The following is a 21,030-nucleotide window of genomic DNA, read 5'->3' as shown; positions in this document are numbered from 1 at the left end:
AAAATTATTCCAATCCTTTATTAACAACAAGAAATCTCTAAAAATAAGATATCTTATTTTTAGAGATTTTTTTTGTTGTTAATAAAGGATTGGAATAATTTTAGCTATTTTTCTGGGGCTAAAGTTATTATTACCATTACTACCAGTCAAATAAAAAAATAAAAAAAAGAGACTGGTCAATAAGGTAAAAAAAATTGGTCTGGAGAAAAAAAATGGGCGAGGAGAAAAAAAATATACGAAAACGCAAAAATAAAAACTTGCTGCATCATTAAAGGGTACCTCTCATCAAAAAGACCGGGGAGAGGACATGAGGGCGCTGTACACACTGAAGAGCCGCTAATAAACCGCCCCCGCTATACACACGCGGCGTCTGTCGGTACAGAAGCGGTTAAGAGGCAATAAGCCAAGTACAGCCTTTTCCTGCAGCGCCAGCGTCTCCGCCCCGCCCCCCGTCCCTGCCTGTTCAAACCGTCCAATCAGGAGGCCGCTGCCGCTCTGAGTGACACCCGTCCCGACCAATCAGGCGGCGGCAGGAGGTGACTGCTCGCCGCTGCATCCTCAGATGTCAGTACCGTGTGTCTGTTTGTGTCACTGTCACCTGCGCACACAGCCCGGGCGGGATCACCACGGTGCGGACGGCGCTTCTTTGTATCACTTGTGTCCTCCCCTCCCCCGTCCCGTCCTCCTCTTTGTTGTCGGCTGTCACTGTGTCACCTCCTCCAGTGTCATCCTCACCAGTCACTTTTCCTAGTGGCCGCAGACACTTCTGCACTGTGTGTGTCCTTTTGTGGTTTTGGCACCACTTTAGTCTTGTGTTCTTTTTTTGTGTGCATTATTGTCTTTACTTTTGTTGTGTTTGCTGTGTGCAGTTCTTAAATGCTTGTGTATTGATTATGTTGTGTTTTTTTTTTTTGCAGGTTTCAGTGTAATTTCACGCTCTTGGCGGTATAAAGTGTCGCCGCAGTGAGCAAAGTGACTGAGAGCATTGGAGAGGAACAGCGGACCACCTTAAGACATTGCGCTGACTCTGGCTATAACTGGACCAGGTGACTATTTGGGGGGAAGTACCGTATTTTACCCGTTTTTTGGTGTGTGTAAATAAAATTTAAAAAAAAGCGTACATTTGGCGCATTTATGGTTTTTGTAACTCTTTGTGAGACTTTTTCTTCTAAGGGTACGTTCACACTACGGAATTCCATGGGCGGAATTACGCGAGCGGAATTACGCAGTGTGAACTTAACATTAGTGTGAACGGGTCTCCGCAAGATCCGTGCACACTGCGGAATTTCGGCGGCGGACAATTCCGCCGCAGAAATTATTCAGCGCAAAGAAAGAACTTGTTCATTCTTTGCGCGGATTCCACGAGCACTGCATAGCCGCCAATGGTGAGGGCTCAGTGCCCCACGGCCATTGCGCCAAAGTATTTTCAGCAGCGGCCACCAGACGGAATCTCTTCTCGCTGAATTCAGCGAGCGGAGATTCCGCAGTGTGAACGCACCCTAAAGCAATATTTGCCAACCTTGCTTAGGCTAAGTTCACACTGCCATCGCGCTCCAACCCGTTATGAGTCCGTTCAGCTCTTTTATTTTTATCAACGTACAATCCAGCTACACAAGGGGGGGTATTTATCATTTTTACCTGTTGTCAGTTGGCGCATACCATATTCTTCCTTTGGTATGTGTGTTTTTCATGTCAGAATATTGTTGCCAGTGATTTGCGTAAAACATGTGTCAAAAAAACTGGCAAATTAGCGCCAAAGTACAATTAACGCAATTGATAAATTACTGACCACTGCAAAAGTTAAATATAGGACCGTCACAATGTTGGAAAGTTTACAATTTAACAGAGGTGAAAATGTGGCAAAAAGACACTGCGCCAAAGAAATGCAAAAAAAGAAATCCGTTGACGAATACTGGCCGTGATTTATTATTGTAAATCTGACCTGTTTTGATGGGTTGTGCACCAGATTCTGGAGCATTGCGTCAGAAATTCTCTGTGCCAGCATTTGCGCCAGTATTTAAAAAAAAAAAATCAACCAACTCCCCATTTTACTGAGAGAACCTTAAAAGGGGGCGTGGCCATCGGAAAGGGGGTGTGGCTCTGACATTTTCACAAAACCCCAACATATTTATTAAGGTTTCCACAGAAAATGTGGTGGATATGAGCTGAGGAAACCAGACAGATCAGAGCAGGTGTAAAAAAAAAAAAAAAAAAAAAAGGGGAAAAGTGCAAAAACCTTAGTAAATACCATGGAAAAAATTTGAAGGGAATTAAAACCCACAAAGAAAACTACACAACACTCTTGGTAAATCAGGGACAATATGTCAATCAAATACAACACCTAACTAGTAAATGATTAAATACCCCCAAGAAAACAACAAAAATGGGTGGGGAGCATCTGAAAACAATGGCCTCTCAGGGGTGTGGAAATTTAATAATAAACTACTTGTCCACGGGACTAAAATGGAGCAAAATCTCCTTGTCCCTCATGATGATCCACTTGTCCGGGCCAATTTTCAGTTTTACAATCTCGTTTTTTTCCTCCTCGCCCTATAATAGCCATAACTACCTACTATAATGATACCTTTTTAAATTTTTTCCATAACATTTGCTTTGAAACAAAAAAATATTGGTGAAGTGAAATTGAAATAGTAAAAGATAATTTTGCAAATTTGGTGGTTTTCTTTTCTATGCCATTTACCTTGTGGTTGAGCTAACATGTTATTTTGATACTTTAGGCCGCCTGATTACAGAAATACCAGAATTCTGTGGTTTTGGTATTTTTATTTTTTTTTTACATTTATGTCATTTACCGTACATAATGTTATATTTTAATAGTTCGTACAATTACGCACGCAGGGATACCGTATATACTCGAGTATAGGCCGAGTTTTTCAGCACGATTTTTCGTGCTGAAAACACCCCCCTCGGCTTATACTCGAGTGAACTCCCCCACCCGCAGTGGTCTTCAACCTGCGGACCTCCAGAGGTTTCAAAACTACAACTCCCAGCAAGCCCGGGCAGCCATCGGCTGTCCGGGCTTGCTGGGAGTTGTAGTTTTGAAACCTCCAGAGGTCCGCAGGTTGAAGACCACTGCGGCCTTCAACATCATCCAGCCCCCTCTCACCCCCTTTAGTTCTGAGTACTCACCTCCGCTCGGCTCTGGTCCGGTCCTGCAGGACTGTCCGGTGAGGAGGTGGTCCGGTGGGATAGTGTTCCGGGCTGCTATCTTCACCGGGGAGGCCTCTTCTAAGCGCTTCGGGCCCGGCCTCAGAATAGTCACGTTGCCGTGACAACGACGCAGAGGTGCGTTCATTGCCAACGTAATTCTGCGTCATTGTCAAGGCAACGCCTCTATTCCGGGCCGGAAGCGCGGAGAAGAGGCGCCCCCGGTGAAGATAGCAGCCCGGACCACCTCCTCACCGGACCACCTCCTCACCGGACAGCCCTGCAGGACCGGACCAGCGCCGAGCGGAGGTGAGTACTCAGAACTAAAGGGGGTGAGAGGGGGCTGGATGATGTTGAAGGCCGCAGTGGTCTTCAACCTGCGGACCTCCGGAGGTTTCAAAACTACAACTCCCAGCAAGCCCGGGCAGCCATCGGCTGTCCGGGCTTGCTGGGAGTTGTAGTTTTGAAACCTCTGGAGGTCCGCAGGTTGAAGACCACTGAGGGCGAATGATGAGAAGAGGATGATGAAGGGGGGGTGTGGGGATGATGAAGGGGGGGGTGTGGGATGATAAGGGGATGATGAAGGGGGGATGTGTGGGATGATGACAAGGGGATGATGAAGGGGGGATGTGTGGGATGATAAGGGGATGATGAAGGGGGGGATGTGCGGGATGATAAGGGGATGATGAAGGGGGGATGTGTGGGATGATGACAAGGGGATGATGAAGGGGGGATGTGTGGGATGATAAGGGGATGATGAAGGGGGGATGTGCGGGATGATAAGGGGATGATGAAGGGGGGATGTGTGGGATGATGACAAGGGGATGATGAAGGGGGGATGTGTGGGATGATAAGGGGATGATGAAGGGGGGATGTGTGGGATGATGACAAGGGGATGATGATGAGGATGTTAATGACGGGTCTGGATGATGACAGGGGGGGATGAGGTATTTCCCACCCTAGGCTTATACTCGAGTCAATAACTTTTCCTGGGATTTTGGGTTGAAATTAGGGGTCTCGGCTTATACTCGGGTCGGCTTATACTCGAGTATATACGGTATGTTTATCTTTATTATGTTTCCTTTTTCTATATAGGAAAAGGGGGTGATTTAAACTTTTAATATGGAAGGGGTTAATGTGTGTCTTTTAAACGTTTCTAAATATGTGTGTGTGCGTGTATATATATATATATATATATATATATATATATATATATATATAATTTTTTTTTTTTTTTTTTACACTTTACTAGTCCCTTAGGGAACTTTTAGGCTAGGTGTAGACTACGGAATTTCCGACAGAAATTCTGTTTTAAAATTTCCGTCCGAAATTCCGCTTGCTAAAATGTACTGTATAGTGAATGGATTTTCGTTCACAAATTCACACTTCGGAATTTGTGAACGGAAAATCCGCTTGGAAATTTCCGCGCAGAACACATTGCAGTCTATTAGAGACTGCAGTGTCCGCGTGGTCCTAGCGCCGACTGATTCAGTCAGCGCTGGCCGCACTCGGAATCTCCCGGCGGAAATTTTCTTCCCGGAGATTCCGTAGTCTGAACCTAGCCTTAAGAGGAATCATTAGATTCCTCATACAGGTCAATAGAGTTCTATTGAACTCCATTGATCTGCGTGCTCTTCGATCCATTGATAGAGCCTGGCTGGACTAGGCTCTATCAATGACAGAGCCAAGGACACCAGGGAAGAAGAGGTAAGCCCTCCGACTACCTCTATAGTGGATCGCCCCCCCCCCCCCCCCCCCCGCGCGCGATCACGCTGCTGGGGGGCGATCCACCCCACTAGCCCATCAGCTTTGACAGCGTTGTCAGGGCTTTCAGGTCCGGCCCTACTTGCCCGAAGCAGGGCTAAGGGCCTGAAAAATTCACCTTCCCGGCACCCGGAACTGCATGTCGGGCGATAGGAATTCCACGTCCCTGCCTCTACATTCCATGTTACCAATGAGTAATATAATATAGGAATCACATCGACATGTAAAAACACCATATACATAAGTAATTATCCTCACCTGGCTGGGACATGTTGGAGGCTATTAATGCACCCCACCACCACCGCCATTATGGAGGAATTGTATTTAAGGCCAACATGCACTTACCCACATCTCCTGACGAAGGAGCAAAACACGTGTCGAGGTGGTGGTGGTGGGGTGCATCAGTAGCCTCCAACGTGTCCCAGCCAGGTGAGGATTATTACTTATGTATATGGTATTTTTACATGCCGATGTGATTGTTATATTACTCATTGGTGACATAGGATGTAGAGGTCGTTGTTTTCTGATGCTCCCCACCCATTTTTTGTTGTTTTCTTGGGGGTATGTGTATTTTATAGGGTGGGCTATTTTAATGGGAGGGCTATTTTTGTCTTGTATCATTTTTCAATAAGGATTCTATATTGCTAATATTACAGTGTCAATTTTTGTCAGTTGAATGGCTCAGAGCCTACCTGACCCCACCGGGTCCCAATGGATCCCAGTGACTTGAATGGGGTCTGTCGTGGATCCGATATTTTACAGTATTTTTTTCTCTACTCAACTCCCGTCCTACTCCCGAGCACAACGACAGTGTGAATGAGCCCTTTAAATTTACCTTTTAACTTAACTTTAATTTAACTTTGCGGTGGTTGTGAATTTATCATGTGCAACTTTTTCCCCAAATTTTTTAAACCAATACCAGCAACTATATCCCTTACAACTTCACAGAAGCAAAAATCCCACACATGTGCACGTGCGCCAAATTTATCACAGTGCGTATGACTTTTGATAAATTAGGCGCACGTACACATAACTTGAGCCTGGTAGGTTAGTTTTAAAAAGGGTACAGAGTTTTGCAACTTAAAAGTAAAGTTGAACCCCTGTCCGTTCTTCAGATGGGGTGTAGAGAAATGCAGTCCTACCTGAGCAGCAGCTGTACGACACCCAGCAAGTGCCACGCATGAGTCCTATCAGAAATGGACTCTAACACGTAACTCACTGGTTGTTAAGCAACTCTACTGCCCAGCAGGTAATGTGTCTCTCTATCCATGCCTGATCTGAAGAGTTGGTGGATGTCAACTTCACAGGTACCCTTTAAAATGGTCATCTTTATAAATTGTAGCCAGACCATTGGTCTGTTGATCATTACGTCCTGGTTTCAGAAACCCATAACACCTCCTTCCCTCCAATACATTTATTTTGCAGCTGCGGCCAATGTAGTATATAGACAGGTCAGGTCCACCAAATACTTCTTTGGTTCATAGAAGGTGATACCAAGTTGGGGACTACACCTTTATGACCCATTAAGGTGCTCTTACATTCTGTTATTAGCCTCTGGTGCTTACAGTTTACAGCTATTTGACATGCTGTATCTGGATTTGCCACTGTGGCAATTTGGGGTAAATTTTGAGTGCTTTCCGCAGCTAATAACACAGGTGTTAAACCATCTACCGTATAAAGGGATTGTCCAGCGAAAACAAACTTTTCCCCTATCCACATGATAGGGGATAAGTAGCTGATCGCAGGGGTCCAACCGCTGGGACCCCCGTGATCTGCAGAAAAGTACCCTGGCTTTCAGTGAGGAGCCCGTGTGGTAGACGGCACGCACTCCATTAATTTCTATGGGAGCGCCGAAGAGACCCAAGTACAGCCGTCTACCGCATACACTTCTCATGTGAGAGCAGGTCGGGAGTTCCCCGTCCAGAGTTTGCAGGGGAGATCCTGGCAGTCGGACCCCCACGATGAGCTACTTATCCTCTATCTTTTGGATGGGTGATAAGTTAGATTTCACTAGACAACTTCTTTAAAGGGATTATCCAAAAGATATGTGACAAGTATCTGATCAGTGAGGGTCCGACCTCTGACTCGCACCAGATATGAGAACCAAGGTCCTGCTTGGTTATTTTTGTAAGTCTTGTAGAGAGATAATGTATGCATGCTGTCACTCTAATAACTAGAAGAAAAATGGACCTCTGTTCCTGTGGTGAGGGGATAATTTTTAATCTTGGGATAGCTACCTTTATGCAAGAACACACGGTGCAGATCTACCGCATATTTTCAGCAGCAGAAAAAGGCAGAAGTGGATCCAGCTGGAAGGGGAACTCTAAAGGAAGGTGTTATACTTCCCCGTGCCAGCCGAATCCAATTCTGCCTTTGGTTCATTTTCTCCTCAGAAAATCTGCAGCAGATCTGCAATGTATGACCCTACCCTTAAAGGATTTTTTTCCCAGGACTTTAATACTAATGGTTTGGGTAGACCATCACTATCAGATCAGTGGTGGTCCGACTCCCGACACTTCCATGATTAGCCAAGGACAATGTCTACCAGGCGCAACTCTGTACATTTTGTAGTGCCCGATCCCTGTACAACTTACCATCATTCGCGGATAGCCATTGGTATTGAAATTACACACTCTAGCTATGATGAGGGTAGTAGATGCTGACAACATCATCTTATCTGTCTATATTTGTCACAAATAAGCAAAATCTAGTCAGGACGACTCCCACAACACAATTGTTTTTTTTAACCCATAGCACTAACTGTTGTGGTGGTACTCAGGGTATAGAAAGTGAATGTTAATAATCCAAAATCCAAGACAATATATACGGCACTTCCAGATAATAGAAGAGACAGTAATCTTCATTTTCTTTTATGCTTGATAGTAGGTAAAACATCATACTTAGACACATACCACAACATTTCCCGTCACCTGTTGCTTTCTTAGGGTGTATTCACAAACACCGGATCTGCTGCGGATTTAAAGTTGTAAAATCTGTAATTGCGGATTTTACAAGGGAGACTGCAGATCCGCAACTTCACATCCTCAGCAGATGGGTGGATTTAATTGAGAGAAAGCAGCATGTTTCCTGCTAAGAGTTCGAACCCGGGGTGGGCTCTCTGCAGCAGATTTTCAGCAGCACAATTTCCTCTGCGTAAAATCTGCAGCAGACCCCATTGGAGTCAATGTAATCTGCTTCTGATTTTCCTCAGAGGATATTCCACGGTTCAAACTCTCAACGGGAAACACGCTAATTTCTCAAAATTAATTTTTGAGCCCTTGTGATCTGACCCTTTAAGGGATTCTCTGGTGCCACAAAATTATAAATAAAATGAAAAAAAAAAATAGTTATACTCGCACTGATCTCCCACCACTTTTGTCTGCTGACCAGTCTTGGCCAGTGACCCACCTGTGTAAAATTTACACATAGCGGACATCACAATCAGCAGTGGAATACAATATAGGGAGAGTATTAGAAGTAGAGAGGGAAGTGCTCATGGGTGTATAGAAAGAGGTATTAGCAATAGAGAGGGAAGTGCTCATGGGTTTATAGGGAGAGGTATTATCAGTAGAAAGAGGGAAGTGCTCATGGGTTTATAGGGAGAGGTATTAGCAGTAGAGAGGGAAGTGCTCATGGGTTTATAGGGAGAGGTATTGGCAATAGAGAGGGAAGTGCTCATGGGTTTATAGGGAGAGGTATTAGCAATAGAGATGGATGTGCTCATGGGTTTATAGGGAGAGGTATTAGCAATAGAGAGGTAAGTGCTCATGCCGCTGTTCAGAGCACTGATGAGACCTCACTTGGAGTATTGTACACAGGAAAGTAACAACAGCAAGCACAGTTTCATTGGTTGTCACCTTTGAATGAGGTCACTTTATTGAAAGAACACAGACAAAATCATGTGATGCTTAAAGGGTACCTCTCATCAAAAAAACTTTTGATATATTATAGATTAATGTATGCAGAATAACTTTACAATTGCATGTTATTAAAAAATATGCTTCTTTCTATTTTCTATTTTTCACTTTGAAGAAATGACCACTAGGGGTCTCCCTACCAGTCCTGGCAGCAAGCATTTCAGACTCATGCTGGAGTCCTAAACACTACGAGCTGCCAATCTGCTTTGTTCACAAAGGAGAACACTCAGAGCTGCCAGCCTGCTTTGTTCACAGCCTGTTTGGCTGTGAACAAAGCAGGCTGGCAGCTCTGAGTGTTTAGGACTCCAGCATGAGTCAGAAATGCTTGCTGACAGGACTGATCGGGAAAAATACAATAGAAAGAAGCATATTTTTCATTAACATGCTATTGGAAAGTTATTCAACATTCATTCATCTAAAATATATCAAAAGTTTATTTGATGAGAGGTACCCTTTAACCCCTTAAGGACTCCGGGTTTTTCCGTTTTTGCACTTTCGTTTTTTCCTCTTTACCTTTTATAAATCATAACCCTTTCAATTTTCCACCTAAAAATCCATATTATGGCTTATTTTTTGCGTCGCCAATTCTACTTTGCAGTGACATTAGCCATTTTACCCAAAAATGCACAGCGAAACGGAAAAAAAAATCATTGTGCGACAAAATCGAAAAAAAAAAACGCCATTTTGGAAATTTTGGGGGCTTCCGTTTCTACGCGGTGCATATTTTGGTAAAAATTACACCTTATCATTATTCTGTAGGTCCATACGGTTAAAATGATACCCTGATTATATAGGTTTGATTTTGTCGCACTTCTGGAAAAAATCATAACTACATGCAGGAAAATGTATACGTTTAAAAATGTCATCTTCTGACCCCTATAACTTTTTTTATTTTTCCACGTACAGGGCGGTATGAGGACTCATTTTTTGCCCCGTGATCTGAAGTTTTTATCGGTATGATTTTTGTTTTGATCGGACTTTTTGATCACTTTTTATTCATTTTTTTTAATGGTATAAAAAGTGACCAAAATACGCTTTTTTGGACTTTGGATTTTTTTTGCGCGTACGCCATTGACCGTGCGGTTTAATTAATGATATTTTTTTATAGTTCGGACATTTACGCACGCGGCGATACCACATATGTTTATTTATTTATTTTTTTACACTGTTTTTTTTTTTTTTTTATGGGAAAAGGGGGGTGATTCAAACTTTTATTAGGGAAGGGGTTAAATGACCTTTATTAACATTTTTTTTGCAGTGTTATAGGTCCCATAGGGACCTATAACACTGCACACACTTATCTCCTATGCTGATCACTGGCGTGTATTAACACGCCTGTGATCACCATTATGGGCGCTTGACTGCTCCTGCCTGGATCTCAGGCACGGAGCAGTCATTCGTCGATCGGACACCGAGGAGGCAGGTAAGGGCCCTCCCGGTGTCCGGTCAGCTGTTCAGGACGCCGCGATTTCACCGCGGCGGTCCCGAACAGCCCGACTGAGCAGCCGGGTCACTTTCAGTTTCACTTTAGAAGCGGCGGTCAGCTTTGACCGCCGCTTCTAAAGGGTTAATACCGCACATCGCCGCGATCGGCGATGTGTGGTATTAGCCGCGGGTCCCGGCCGTTGATGAGCGCCGGGACCGACGCGATATGATGCAGGATCGCGGCGCGATCCCGCTTCATATCGCGGGAGGCGGCGCAGGACGTAAATATACGTCATGCGTCGTTAAGGGGTTAATGTACATTATCAAATGTACATCATATATGTTAGCGGACTGGACTGTAAAATAATATCTCAGGAAATGTATATGGGTGAATGTGAAGAAATGAGGCATATTGGGGGAGATTTATCAAAACCCGTCCAGAATAAATGTTGCTGAGTTGCCCATAGCAACCAATCAGATTGCTTCTTTCATTTTGGAAAAGGCCTCTGCAAAATGAAAGTAGCGATCTGATTGGTTGCTATGGGCAACTCAGCAACTTTTCCTCTGGACAGGTGTTGATAAATCTCCCCCCATTGTGTGTTGGTGAGTTACATTATTTGTGCACTAAATTTGTTCTTTTTATAAATTGCGTCCACACATTGCGTCCTTCTTTGTTCTATAATAGACGGCCTCTTCTTACTGCAAAAACCCAGTTCCTATAAATGATCCCATTGTCTGTGTGCACTGAGCAGGCAGGTCCTTGGGTGTAAATCCCAGATAATTTCCACGCTAATAATTATAACTTTGGCCCTTTAAAAAAACGTTATTGTCTAACTTTATGCGACTATTTTCAGAATCCTCTCCAAAAGTCAATGACAGATTTATTTGGTTTCTTTGTTTTCAGGATATTAGGTGTAATAACCCACCCACATGGCAGTCACAAAACCTGCTGTAAATATGAGCAGGCTTAACTCCTTTGTTGCCAACACAAAGGTGGCTGAGTGGGTGTAACAAAACTTAAGTTTGTGAAGGTAGAAAAAGAATGAAATTGTCTTTGCCTGCACAAAAGAAGGAAGCAGTGGTATCATTTTTGTAAACAAAGCTGCTTGTTTTGCTAATACTAAAAAAAATAAGATACTATAAACCTTTAATATTTGTTCACATCTGCGTCATTATATCGATGACAGGTCACAGGACCATGCTGCCGAGTCTCACTAGAGCCAGCACAGCCAGGGCTGTTTTTCCATAGCAGAAAAAAAAAGTATTAGTAACAAAAGTAAAAAAATAAAACAATAAAGTCCCTATAAGGTCAAGTCTGTACATAGTTTGAGGAACACCTTATAAAAATCAATAACAAAAGTAAAGAAAAATAACAATAAATAATACAAAAATAATAAAGGCCTGCCATTTATAAACAACACCCAACATAGTCACCCTAACCGTGACATGTGTTTTGTTGTTATTATTTTATTCAAAAGTAAATTTAAAATGTTTTTTTTGCAAAATTTAGTTTACAGGGCTAATTGTTTTAAAAACAAGTGCTGGAAAAAAATTAAAGCCCTATATTTTCAAAAAACAATCAGTTAAAGAAGTTCTCTGGGCATATAATATTGTTTAAGCAGCTGGGTGATGACACCCGGCACCCCTGGCGATGAGTAGTTTGGGAAAGCTGCGGTTTCGGCATGTACACAGTAAAGAGCCAGAGGCCTCAGAACCGTTAATGGTGGGGCCCTCCCTAAAGTGCAAGCTGAGCTGCAGTAACCCCGTGCCACCACAGCTCTAACAAACAGCTGATTGTTGAGACTGCCAGGTTTGGACACCCTACCAATCAGAAGTTAAATGCCCTTAAAACTCCTTAAGGGTAAGGTCACACGTAGCGCATCGCTTCGCTACTGATCGCGGCCACTAGGCCTAGCAGTGGGAGGCACCACGATGTCCACTACGCATGCGCAACTCGCAGGTAAGTCTGTGTCTGCTCGTAGCGGCATATTGCTGCTACGAGGAGACAATCCAGGACACACCGGCAAACTTAAAGGCACACGCTAAAGGTTAGCGTGTGCCTCCAAGTTTGCCGGTGTGTCCTGGTTTGTCTCGTAGCAGCAATATGCCGCTACGAGCAGACACAGACTTAGCTGCGAGTTGCGCATGCGCAGTGGACATCGTGGTGCCTCCCTCTGCTTGGCCTAGTGGCCGCGATGTCTGTGAGTATGCTGCGCATTGCGGCCGGGAGTCGCAGCTCAGTCTGTGTCTGATCGTAGAGGCGGATTGCTGCCATGAGCAGACAAACCAGGACACACAGGCAAAGTAGGAGTAACACATCAACATAGTAACACATCAAATATGCTGCGGAGTGCGGATGCGTTACGTGTAACCTTACCCTTAGGGTACGTTCACATGTACAGGATCTGCTGCATATTTTGTGCAGCTGATTTTGCTACCCATTGAAGTTAATGTTTGGCAAAATAAGCTGCACAAAATATACAGCAAAAATATGCAGCAGATTCTGTACATTTTAACGTCCTCTGAAAGCGCAAGTATCACTAGCACTGTAGCACTGTATTTCTTTTACTTATTAAAACTAGTTGTTGATTTTATTTTCTATTATGTTTTTATTTTCTGATAGAAGATTTTTCTAATTCTATTTTAGTATGTTATTATGGGGCAGCCATCTTTTCTGCTGTAAACAGCATTAAGAGACATGCTTTACAGCAGCCACATGGACTGTAGGAGCCTGTAGTCTGGAGCTGACTCATTGACTTCTCTGGGAGAGTATTATGGACATGCTGTGGGATCTGTGCAGAGTTTACTGTGCAGGAGGGAAGCTGTGACCATCCCTTATTGAAAATCCTGGATTTTATATCTGCATACTGGTGTCACCTTTCAAAGTAACATGGAAAGTGCTGCGGGATTGTAGATAGTGAGGTGGATAAAAAAAAAAATGTATATTAAAGGAGTACTGTGGTGCAGGAACACTTATCAAAAGGGACCCCCCCCCCCACATTCCTGCATGGCACCTTGTCCGCTCCCGGGAATGGAGCTTGTTGACCCCCGCATGAAGCGGCGCCCGACACCCCCCCTCCATGTATCTCTATGGGAGAGCCTGAGTTACCTGATCCCAGCTGGTCGGACTCCCTACGGTTAAGACACTTATCCACTATCCTTTTGTATTCCTGTAGTTCTCCTTTTAAATGGGTTGTCTCGGGGAGGAGGGGGATCTTACATGGTTAGAGGTGGTGGGAAAATGATAACAACCTATATTCACCTACCTCAATTCCCAACAGCTGCTGTGCAAACGCTCCCAGTCTCTGCTTCTTTCGGGTTCCTGTGACATGTCCACCCCATGCAGAGAAATGTAGAAAATCCAGCTCACCTACTAGCTCCCCTGCTCGGATCTCAACCCAGACTCCGTGTGTCCAACAATGAAAGAAGAAGAAATGATCCAGCACTTGGAAAAACAGCAGCTTTATTTTCAAATCCTCTTTAAAATAGCATGGAGCTGTTACACTTCACATCGTCTGAGGGATCTTGACGCGTTTCGAGCACATGCGCTCGAAACGCGTCAAGATCCCTCAGACGATGTGAAGTGTAACAGCTCCATGCTATTTTAAAGAGGATTTGAAAATAAAGCTGCTGTTTTTCCAAGTGCTGGATCATTTCTTCTTCTTTCATCGCCATGTCAACCCCACAGGAACTTCCATGTTTGTGGCCATTTTGGTGTAATGCCTCAGTTAGTGAGTGGGGTATTTCCTATGGGGACGAGGCATCACAGGAATCGGGAAGAATCAGTGACCAGCGGGGGATCATGTAGATGAGTATTGCTGGTTTATTATTTTTATATCACCCCTAGCTCTGTAGGAACTTGCACAGCACAGACTAATGTCTGTCAATATGACAATGATGTGTAAATGTGTACTTTGTGCTGGTTTATAAGACTTCACTCCTATACTGGCAGGTGAACATGTCCAGACGCAGCAAACGCCTCGGTGCCATTGATCTGGAGGATGACAGGATCAGCACCAGCAGCTTGGAGAGTCAACACTTTTACAGTGATAACCCTGTCAGGTTAGTGTATACGCTGAACTTTTATGTAGCGCCCTGAAGCACATTGCTGACTATGTATAATATGAGCACAAGGAAAGTTACTCGATGTTATCAGAATTTTTTTCCCCAGAAATTATTCTTTGCTTTTGGAACAGCAGATTCCTAAATTCTGTGCATATTGTGGGAAAATTGAATATGTCATTCCAAGGTGCTGTCTGTACTACTCTATGACTATACGTTGTAGCATTAACACCTAGTACACATGTACATCGATATGCACTGGGACGTACATGTATGTCGCACGGTTCTGAGATCACCGCATCACTCGATTGGAACCGGCCAGCTCCTGTCTCTAGTGCTAGGCCCTAGTGTGGTGTTTCCCAACCAGGGTGCCTCCAGCTGTTGCAAAACGACAACTCCCAGCATGCCCGGACAGCCAAAGGCTGTGTGGGCATGCTGAGAGTTGTCGTTTTGCAATAGCTGGAGGCACCCTGGTTGGGAAACACTGCCCTAGAGGGAGAGAGTTTTCTTCCTTCTGGAGGAGAACTGATTTGCTTTGTCAAAGGCATTTCTCTGGCTAACCAATGCCCTTCTTTATACACTCTTGAGGGGCACAAAACCGTGAAACCACTGAATGTTAAGGCCAGTTCCAGGCTAGTTCACAAGTGCATATTGTGCTGCAGATTTTAATATTATTTCATGATTAGAAAATCTGCTGCACAAAATCTGCAGCAAAGTCTGCAGAAATTCTTTAAGGTCTCGTTCACAAAGACGGATCCACAGCATATTTTATGCTGCGGACCTGCCGACAATGGACCCCTACAGTGTGACTCCGATATGCCTGCTCGGAGCGGCAATCTGCCGCTACGAGCAGACACACTGCTGCGATGTGCGAGTCGCCACGCAGATTATGGCCGCTCCCCCTGCTCCTTGAGCTAGGCCGAAAGCAGCCGCGATGTGTGCGAGTATACTGCACACAGCGGGCAAGCACTCACATCTGAGTCACACTGCAGGGGTCCATTGTCGGCGGATCCGCAGCGTAAAATACGCTTCGGATCTGCCCTTGTGATCGAGCCCTAAGTTTACATTCACACGCTTGTAACAAGCATTGGGTTTCCTACAGCCTGTAGGGTACTTCACACGTGCATATTTTACTGCAGGTTTTATTATGGACTTATGATTAAATAAAATCTGTTGCACAAAATCCACAGAAAAATCTGCGGAAATTCCTTAAGGGCATGTTTACGTGCTTGTAACAAGCAGCGAGTTTCCTGCAGCAAGCTACACTATCATTTATTTCAATGGGTCGGCTGTCGATCTGAAAATCTGCCACTATTGTGGACTGTCGGCGGTCCCATACAGGAAACCCGCTGCTAGTTACATGCGTGTTACATGCCCATTCACACTGGATTCTCACAGATGGCAATGCAGCCTGGCAGAATTCCTCTCAAAGAATGAGCATGTTCATTGGCTGAATTCCACTGCAGAAATTTCACATGAGGTACAGAGCAGCAGAATCCCATTGAAAACAAGGGGACTGTTCTGCAAGCAGAATTTTGCAGAGAAATTCCACCAGCTGAATGTTTGCAGTGTGAATGGGAGGTAAAGGTGAAACAACAATTTTCAGCAGGTCTTATAATATATTTTAGTTTGTTTAGCAGAATTGAATATATTACTGTCGCCTCCAGAGCCGCTGACAGTAACCTGAAGACTAAATAAAAGATTATTTTATGCATATTCATGAGCAAAGCCATCACATGGCATGAGGAACTCCAGACCTGCTCACTGTGTGTCAGATGGGAAAATATTGGAGGTTCTCTGAATGTATTACCATATATACTCGAGTATAAGCTGAGGCCCCTAATTTCACCCCAAAAACCCAGGAAAAGTTATTCACTCGACTATAAGCCTGGGGTGGGAAATACATCACCCCCCCCCCCCCCCATGTCGTCATCCCCCCCCCCCCCCCGTTCATCATCCAGACCCCCATCATTTTCACCCCCGTTATCATCACCCTGTCATCACCCCCCCCCCCTGTCATCATCCAGATCCCCATCATTAACACCCCCATCATCATCCCCCCCCCCTGTCATCATCCAGACCCCCGTCATTTTCACCCCTGTCATCACCCCCCCCCCCCCCCCCGTCATCATCCCCCCCCCCCCTTCATCACCACCGCCTGTCAATCCCTTCATCAGTGGTCTTCAACCTGCGGACCTCCAGATGTTGCAAAACTACAACTCCCAGCATGCCTGGACATGGCATGCTGGGAGTTGTAGTTTTGCAACATCTGGAGGTCCGCAGGTTGAAGACCACTGAGAAGGGATTGACAGGCGGAGAGTTCACTCGAGTATAAGCCGAGGGGGGGGGCGTTTCCAGCACGAAAAATCGTGCTGAAAAACTCTGCTTCAACTCGAGTATATACGGTATATTATATTACAGGTCTGTGCAGTAATTTTGGTAACCAAACGAAAACACTACAAATCTAAAGTATCATTTCGGCAGCACTTCACTATTATTTGGTGTTTTCTTCTGTGTATATTCACCATCTGCTTTTTATTTTGATGTGTATATGTAACATAACCTAGTAGTGGATTTGGTGTCTACATTGCTGTCTGTTTTTAGCCGGTGAGTCAGTCTGCAAGTGAGAAGCATTACAGTCATATCCTGTGGTGTGTGAGGAGGAAACAGCAGGGGGACAGGAAGCCGTATGTTACTGAAGTGTGCACAGAATATCTCACCATCACTTACCTACCATAATGCATCTCAGAAAAAAGTATAAAGAAATACAGCGTTTGTGTGCAGGCAGTTTAGAGCCATTCGGCTTTTGCTGTGCTGCCAGGGCAGCTGCACATCTTTATAGTCGTCGCCAACCACATCACCAATGTGAAAACTAACCAATTTAAAGTTGATCAGAAAAATGAAAACACCTTGTTAGATTAACTAAACAGAAATTCAACACTTTTTGGGATTTTTTTTAGGGTTTTTGCTTTTTTTTTTTTAGCATCTTATGAATTTTGCAGACAGATTTATCACTTGTTTAGATTGATGCTTTTTCCTGATTTTGAGTGACAGAGCAGCTAAGAAAACCTCACATGAAAAGTCCGAACTAATTAAAGAGGTACTCTGCTGCTCAGCATTTGGAACAAACTGTTCCGAACGTAGAGCCGGCACCGCCCCCTCATGATGTCACACCCAGCCCCCTCAATGCAAGTCTATGGGAGGGGGCGTGGTGGCTGTCACGCCCCCTCTCATAGACTTGCATTGAGGGGGCAGGTGTGACGTCATGAGGGGGCGGGGCTATGACGCTGAGCAGCGGAGTACCCCTTTAATGATGTCATTTGGCGCACAATGTTCCATAGTGGCGCAACTGAATGTAGATGGACACACATCAAAAACCAACCAAATATACTAAAGAAACAAGTAGACTTTTAATAAATCTGATGATATGTCAAAGCAAAATAAGTCGGGAATTTGAAAACCTGACAATCTTAGTAAATCTGGGCCATTATGTGCTTCATACAGCTGAAGAAGTGCACCGCAAAAATGGGCACCAGTAAACAGCTAATAGGACATTTTAGACAATTAGGGGAGATTCAATAAGACCTGTGCTGAGGAAAAGTTGACCATAGCAACCAATCAGATTGCTCCTTTCATTTTTCAGAGGCCTTTTCAAAAATGAAAGAAGTGATCTGATTGGTTTCTTTGGGCAACTGGCTGACTTTTCCTTTGCAGAAGTTTTGATGAATCTTCCCCTTAGGGTGTATTCACACGGGAGCGCATCCGCAGCGTATTTGATGCCTCAGATGCGCTGGAAGCGCACACAGAGTTATGGCAGAGCAATCTCCCTGCTGCTGCCGTAGCTCTGTGTGTATCCGCTTGTATCTGTGGATTTCCTGCCGGCAGTCCCGAGTGGACACACAGAGCTATGGCAGAAGCAGCAGAGAGCTTGCTCTACCATAACTCTGTGTATGCCGGTAGCGCACCCGCAGCGTCAAATACGCTGCGGATGTGCTCCCGTGTGAATACAGCCTAATTCTCTATTTTTTTTTTTTAGTATGGAATAGAAATCTCAATCAGATCTCTTGGGGCTCACAAACAAATTGGTGGCATCATACATTGGCACATGGCCTTGGCTGTACATATGTGGCTCTAATGTCAAACCACCATGTATTCTGGAACAATTTTCCACTGAAAGTTAGTCATATAGCGCAATTTTTTTTCATATGGACAGGGGTTTACACCCCTGTGAAATCAGAGGATAGCAGAGATATAGCAACCACGGCATGTTCAAAGTCACTTAAAACCCCTTTCTTTCATATTCCGATGCTCTGTTTGAACTTTAGCAAGTTGTCTTTACCATGTTTACATGTCTAAATGCATTGAGTTGCTGCCATGTGATTGGCTTATTATCTTTGTAGGTTAACAAGCGATTGAACAGGTATAACTAATAAAGTGGCCAATGAGTGTATCCCAAGGTGTCCTTTTCTCGTTTCACAGGAGTACTAGAAGGAAAGTGACCACCATCAGACGGGCATCTGCCCCCCGACAGACCTCTGAACACACTTACTACAGTGAAACATCAAGCTATGTTAGTCAAGACAAAGGTAGCTTGTCTGCAGCCCTAGAGGACACTGGGTACAGAGGAAGCACATGGGGTAAGACACACAGAGAATGGAGTGTTTGTACGTTGCTAAATACTGTGGGGATCCATTCTGTATCACTTCACCAGCTTGTTGGGTTACCTCCGGGATATATGTATCTGTCTTTGTCATGTGTTCCATATTGGAGGGCATGGCTTAGGGGTTAATTGACACACTGAGAAATTGCCCTAGATGTTCTGTGCAGATTCCACAATGCAAAAGTGCTGCCACTTACAGTACAACTCACGTGCAAGGAATGTTTCTATTAACCCTTTCCTCCTTTTAAAGGGGTTGGCCAAGCTTTGCTGAGTGTGCATGTATTCTCAGTAGGGAGAGGGGAATAAGCTGCTGCCAGACTTCACTAGTCATGTGGGCGGCCCTACTCACTGATTGACATCTCTCTACTTGCTCACTTATACACAGTCACTGAGTAGGACTGCCCACATGACTACTAATCTTACAATGAGCAGAAATGTCCATTAATAAATTAAAGTACTGTGGTGCAGGACAATTTATCTCCTGCACAGCGCCCAGCTCTCCTTGTGCATGGAGTGATATCTGCTTCGTGCAAAGAGACTGGCGACCCCCGCAAATGAGCACTGTATCGCCTGTTCTCCCATAGAGATGCATGGAGGGGGCGCTCTGGGTGGGGGGGGGGGGGGGGTGTTCATGCGGAGAGTCTGGGTGCCCAGCAATATATTGCATGGGGGAACCCAGCGGTCGGACCCCCAGTGATCAGACACTTATCCCCTATCCTTTAGACAGGGGATAAGTTGTCTTAAACTCGATATGCCCTTTAAAGCTAGTCCATCAAGACAATGTTTTATCTGCTCCCTAGCCTGAGATGTCAACAATAAATTATATAAAACATCAAATGATGGGTGTATTAAATGTCTCAAACGAATGTATGAAACGCAATTCACAACATAAATCTGTCTTTTAGGAGAAAGCGATTTGGTACGTAAAAGGGTGGGAACGGATATGTCATATAACAACAACCACAAGAATGGCTTCTCTGAAGTACAGACGACGTACGACAAATCTACCTCATCTTCTGGATATTCCTCCGAGGAGGACTACACCAGTGAGAACCTTTTTTTTCCATTTTGTTCCTTTATACATTTGTTACATTAAAAGAGTAGTCCGACAAAAAGGTTTTTTTCTATAAACATGGCCAGGCTGCCGGCTTAAACAGAGATCACAAACTATTAAATCATCCATCCTGGCCTTGTTTATAGAAAAACACTTTTTTGCCTGAGTACCCCTTTAACCCCTTAACGGCCCATGTATACACATCAAGGAGCCGTTATGGAGCTTTGGCCTGGGCTCCTAGCTCGAGTCTGTGGGATACCAGTCAGCCCTCAGCTGATTACTGTAGCTGAAGGCCGCCACTAATAGCTGGCATGCAGCAATGGCCGTGGCTGGCTATTAACCCTTTAGATTGTTGCTGTCAAAGCTGACAGTGGTATCTAAAGGGACACTCATATGGTCCCTGGTGGTCAATAGATCACTGCACATTGATCACTGCAATTCAATACAACTGCATTGATCTATGCCGTAAATCTAATTATTCCTCCCAAAAGTCCCCTGAGTGGACCAATAAAGTGTATTCATATTAAAAATTTTTATTTTCTAAAGGTTTAACACGCATACATTAACCCCTTCCTTTTTAAAAGTTTAAATTACTCCCCTTTTTCCCATTTTCTGTTTTATAAAAATATGTAAACAGAATTCAAATAAACATATTTGGTATTGCCACATGCAGAATTGTCCAAACTATTACAATATAACATTATTTATCCCGTATGGTAAATGCCGTAAAAAAAAAACAGAATTGCGTTTATCACTTCATATCCCAAATAAAAGGAATAATAAGCTATCAAAAAGTCAAAATGATAATGATAAAAACTACAGATCTCAGCCCTCTATATGGAAAAAAAAAGTTAGTAAGGGTCAGAATTTAAAAAGAAAAATATTTCTAAACCGTTAAGATTTTTTTTTTAAAGTAGTTAAACATGACAAAAACTTTACAAATTGGTTATTGTTATAATCCTGTCGATTAAGAGAACGTT

At 44.1% G+C, this 21,030-nt stretch overlaps 1 protein-coding gene across 5 annotated transcripts in view; it reads left to right on the top strand.

The window, feature by feature from the left end:
* Positions 1-334: 334 nt before the first annotated feature.
* SUN2 (Sad1 and UNC84 domain containing 2) overlaps positions 335-21,030 on the top strand; it is a 63,544-nt gene continuing 42,848 nt past the window's right edge. The window contains exons 1-5 of one of the 5 annotated variants that reach the window (XM_056523883.1): positions 335-564; positions 918-1,046; positions 14,227-14,336; positions 18,816-18,973; positions 19,902-20,042. In XM_056523883.1, coding sequence (XP_056379858.1) covers positions 14,233-14,336; positions 18,816-18,973; positions 19,902-20,042 — 403 coding nt within the window. In that variant the 5' untranslated portion in view covers positions 335-564; positions 918-1,046; positions 14,227-14,232. Of the gene's footprint in view, positions 630-667; positions 774-917; positions 1,048-14,223; positions 14,337-18,815; positions 18,974-19,901; positions 20,043-21,030 lie in introns of those variants that run through there. The other 4 variants (XM_056523880.1, XM_056523884.1, XM_056523881.1 and 1 more) reach the window with 4 other exon arrangements.

The sequence above is a fragment of the Hyla sarda genome, chromosome 6, assembly GCF_029499605.1.
Source record: "Hyla sarda isolate aHylSar1 chromosome 6, aHylSar1.hap1, whole genome shotgun sequence".
NCBI classification, from domain to species: Eukaryota; Metazoa; Chordata; class Amphibia; order Anura; family Hylidae; genus Hyla; species Hyla sarda.
This window is presented reverse-complemented; position numbering and strand designations above follow the sequence as displayed.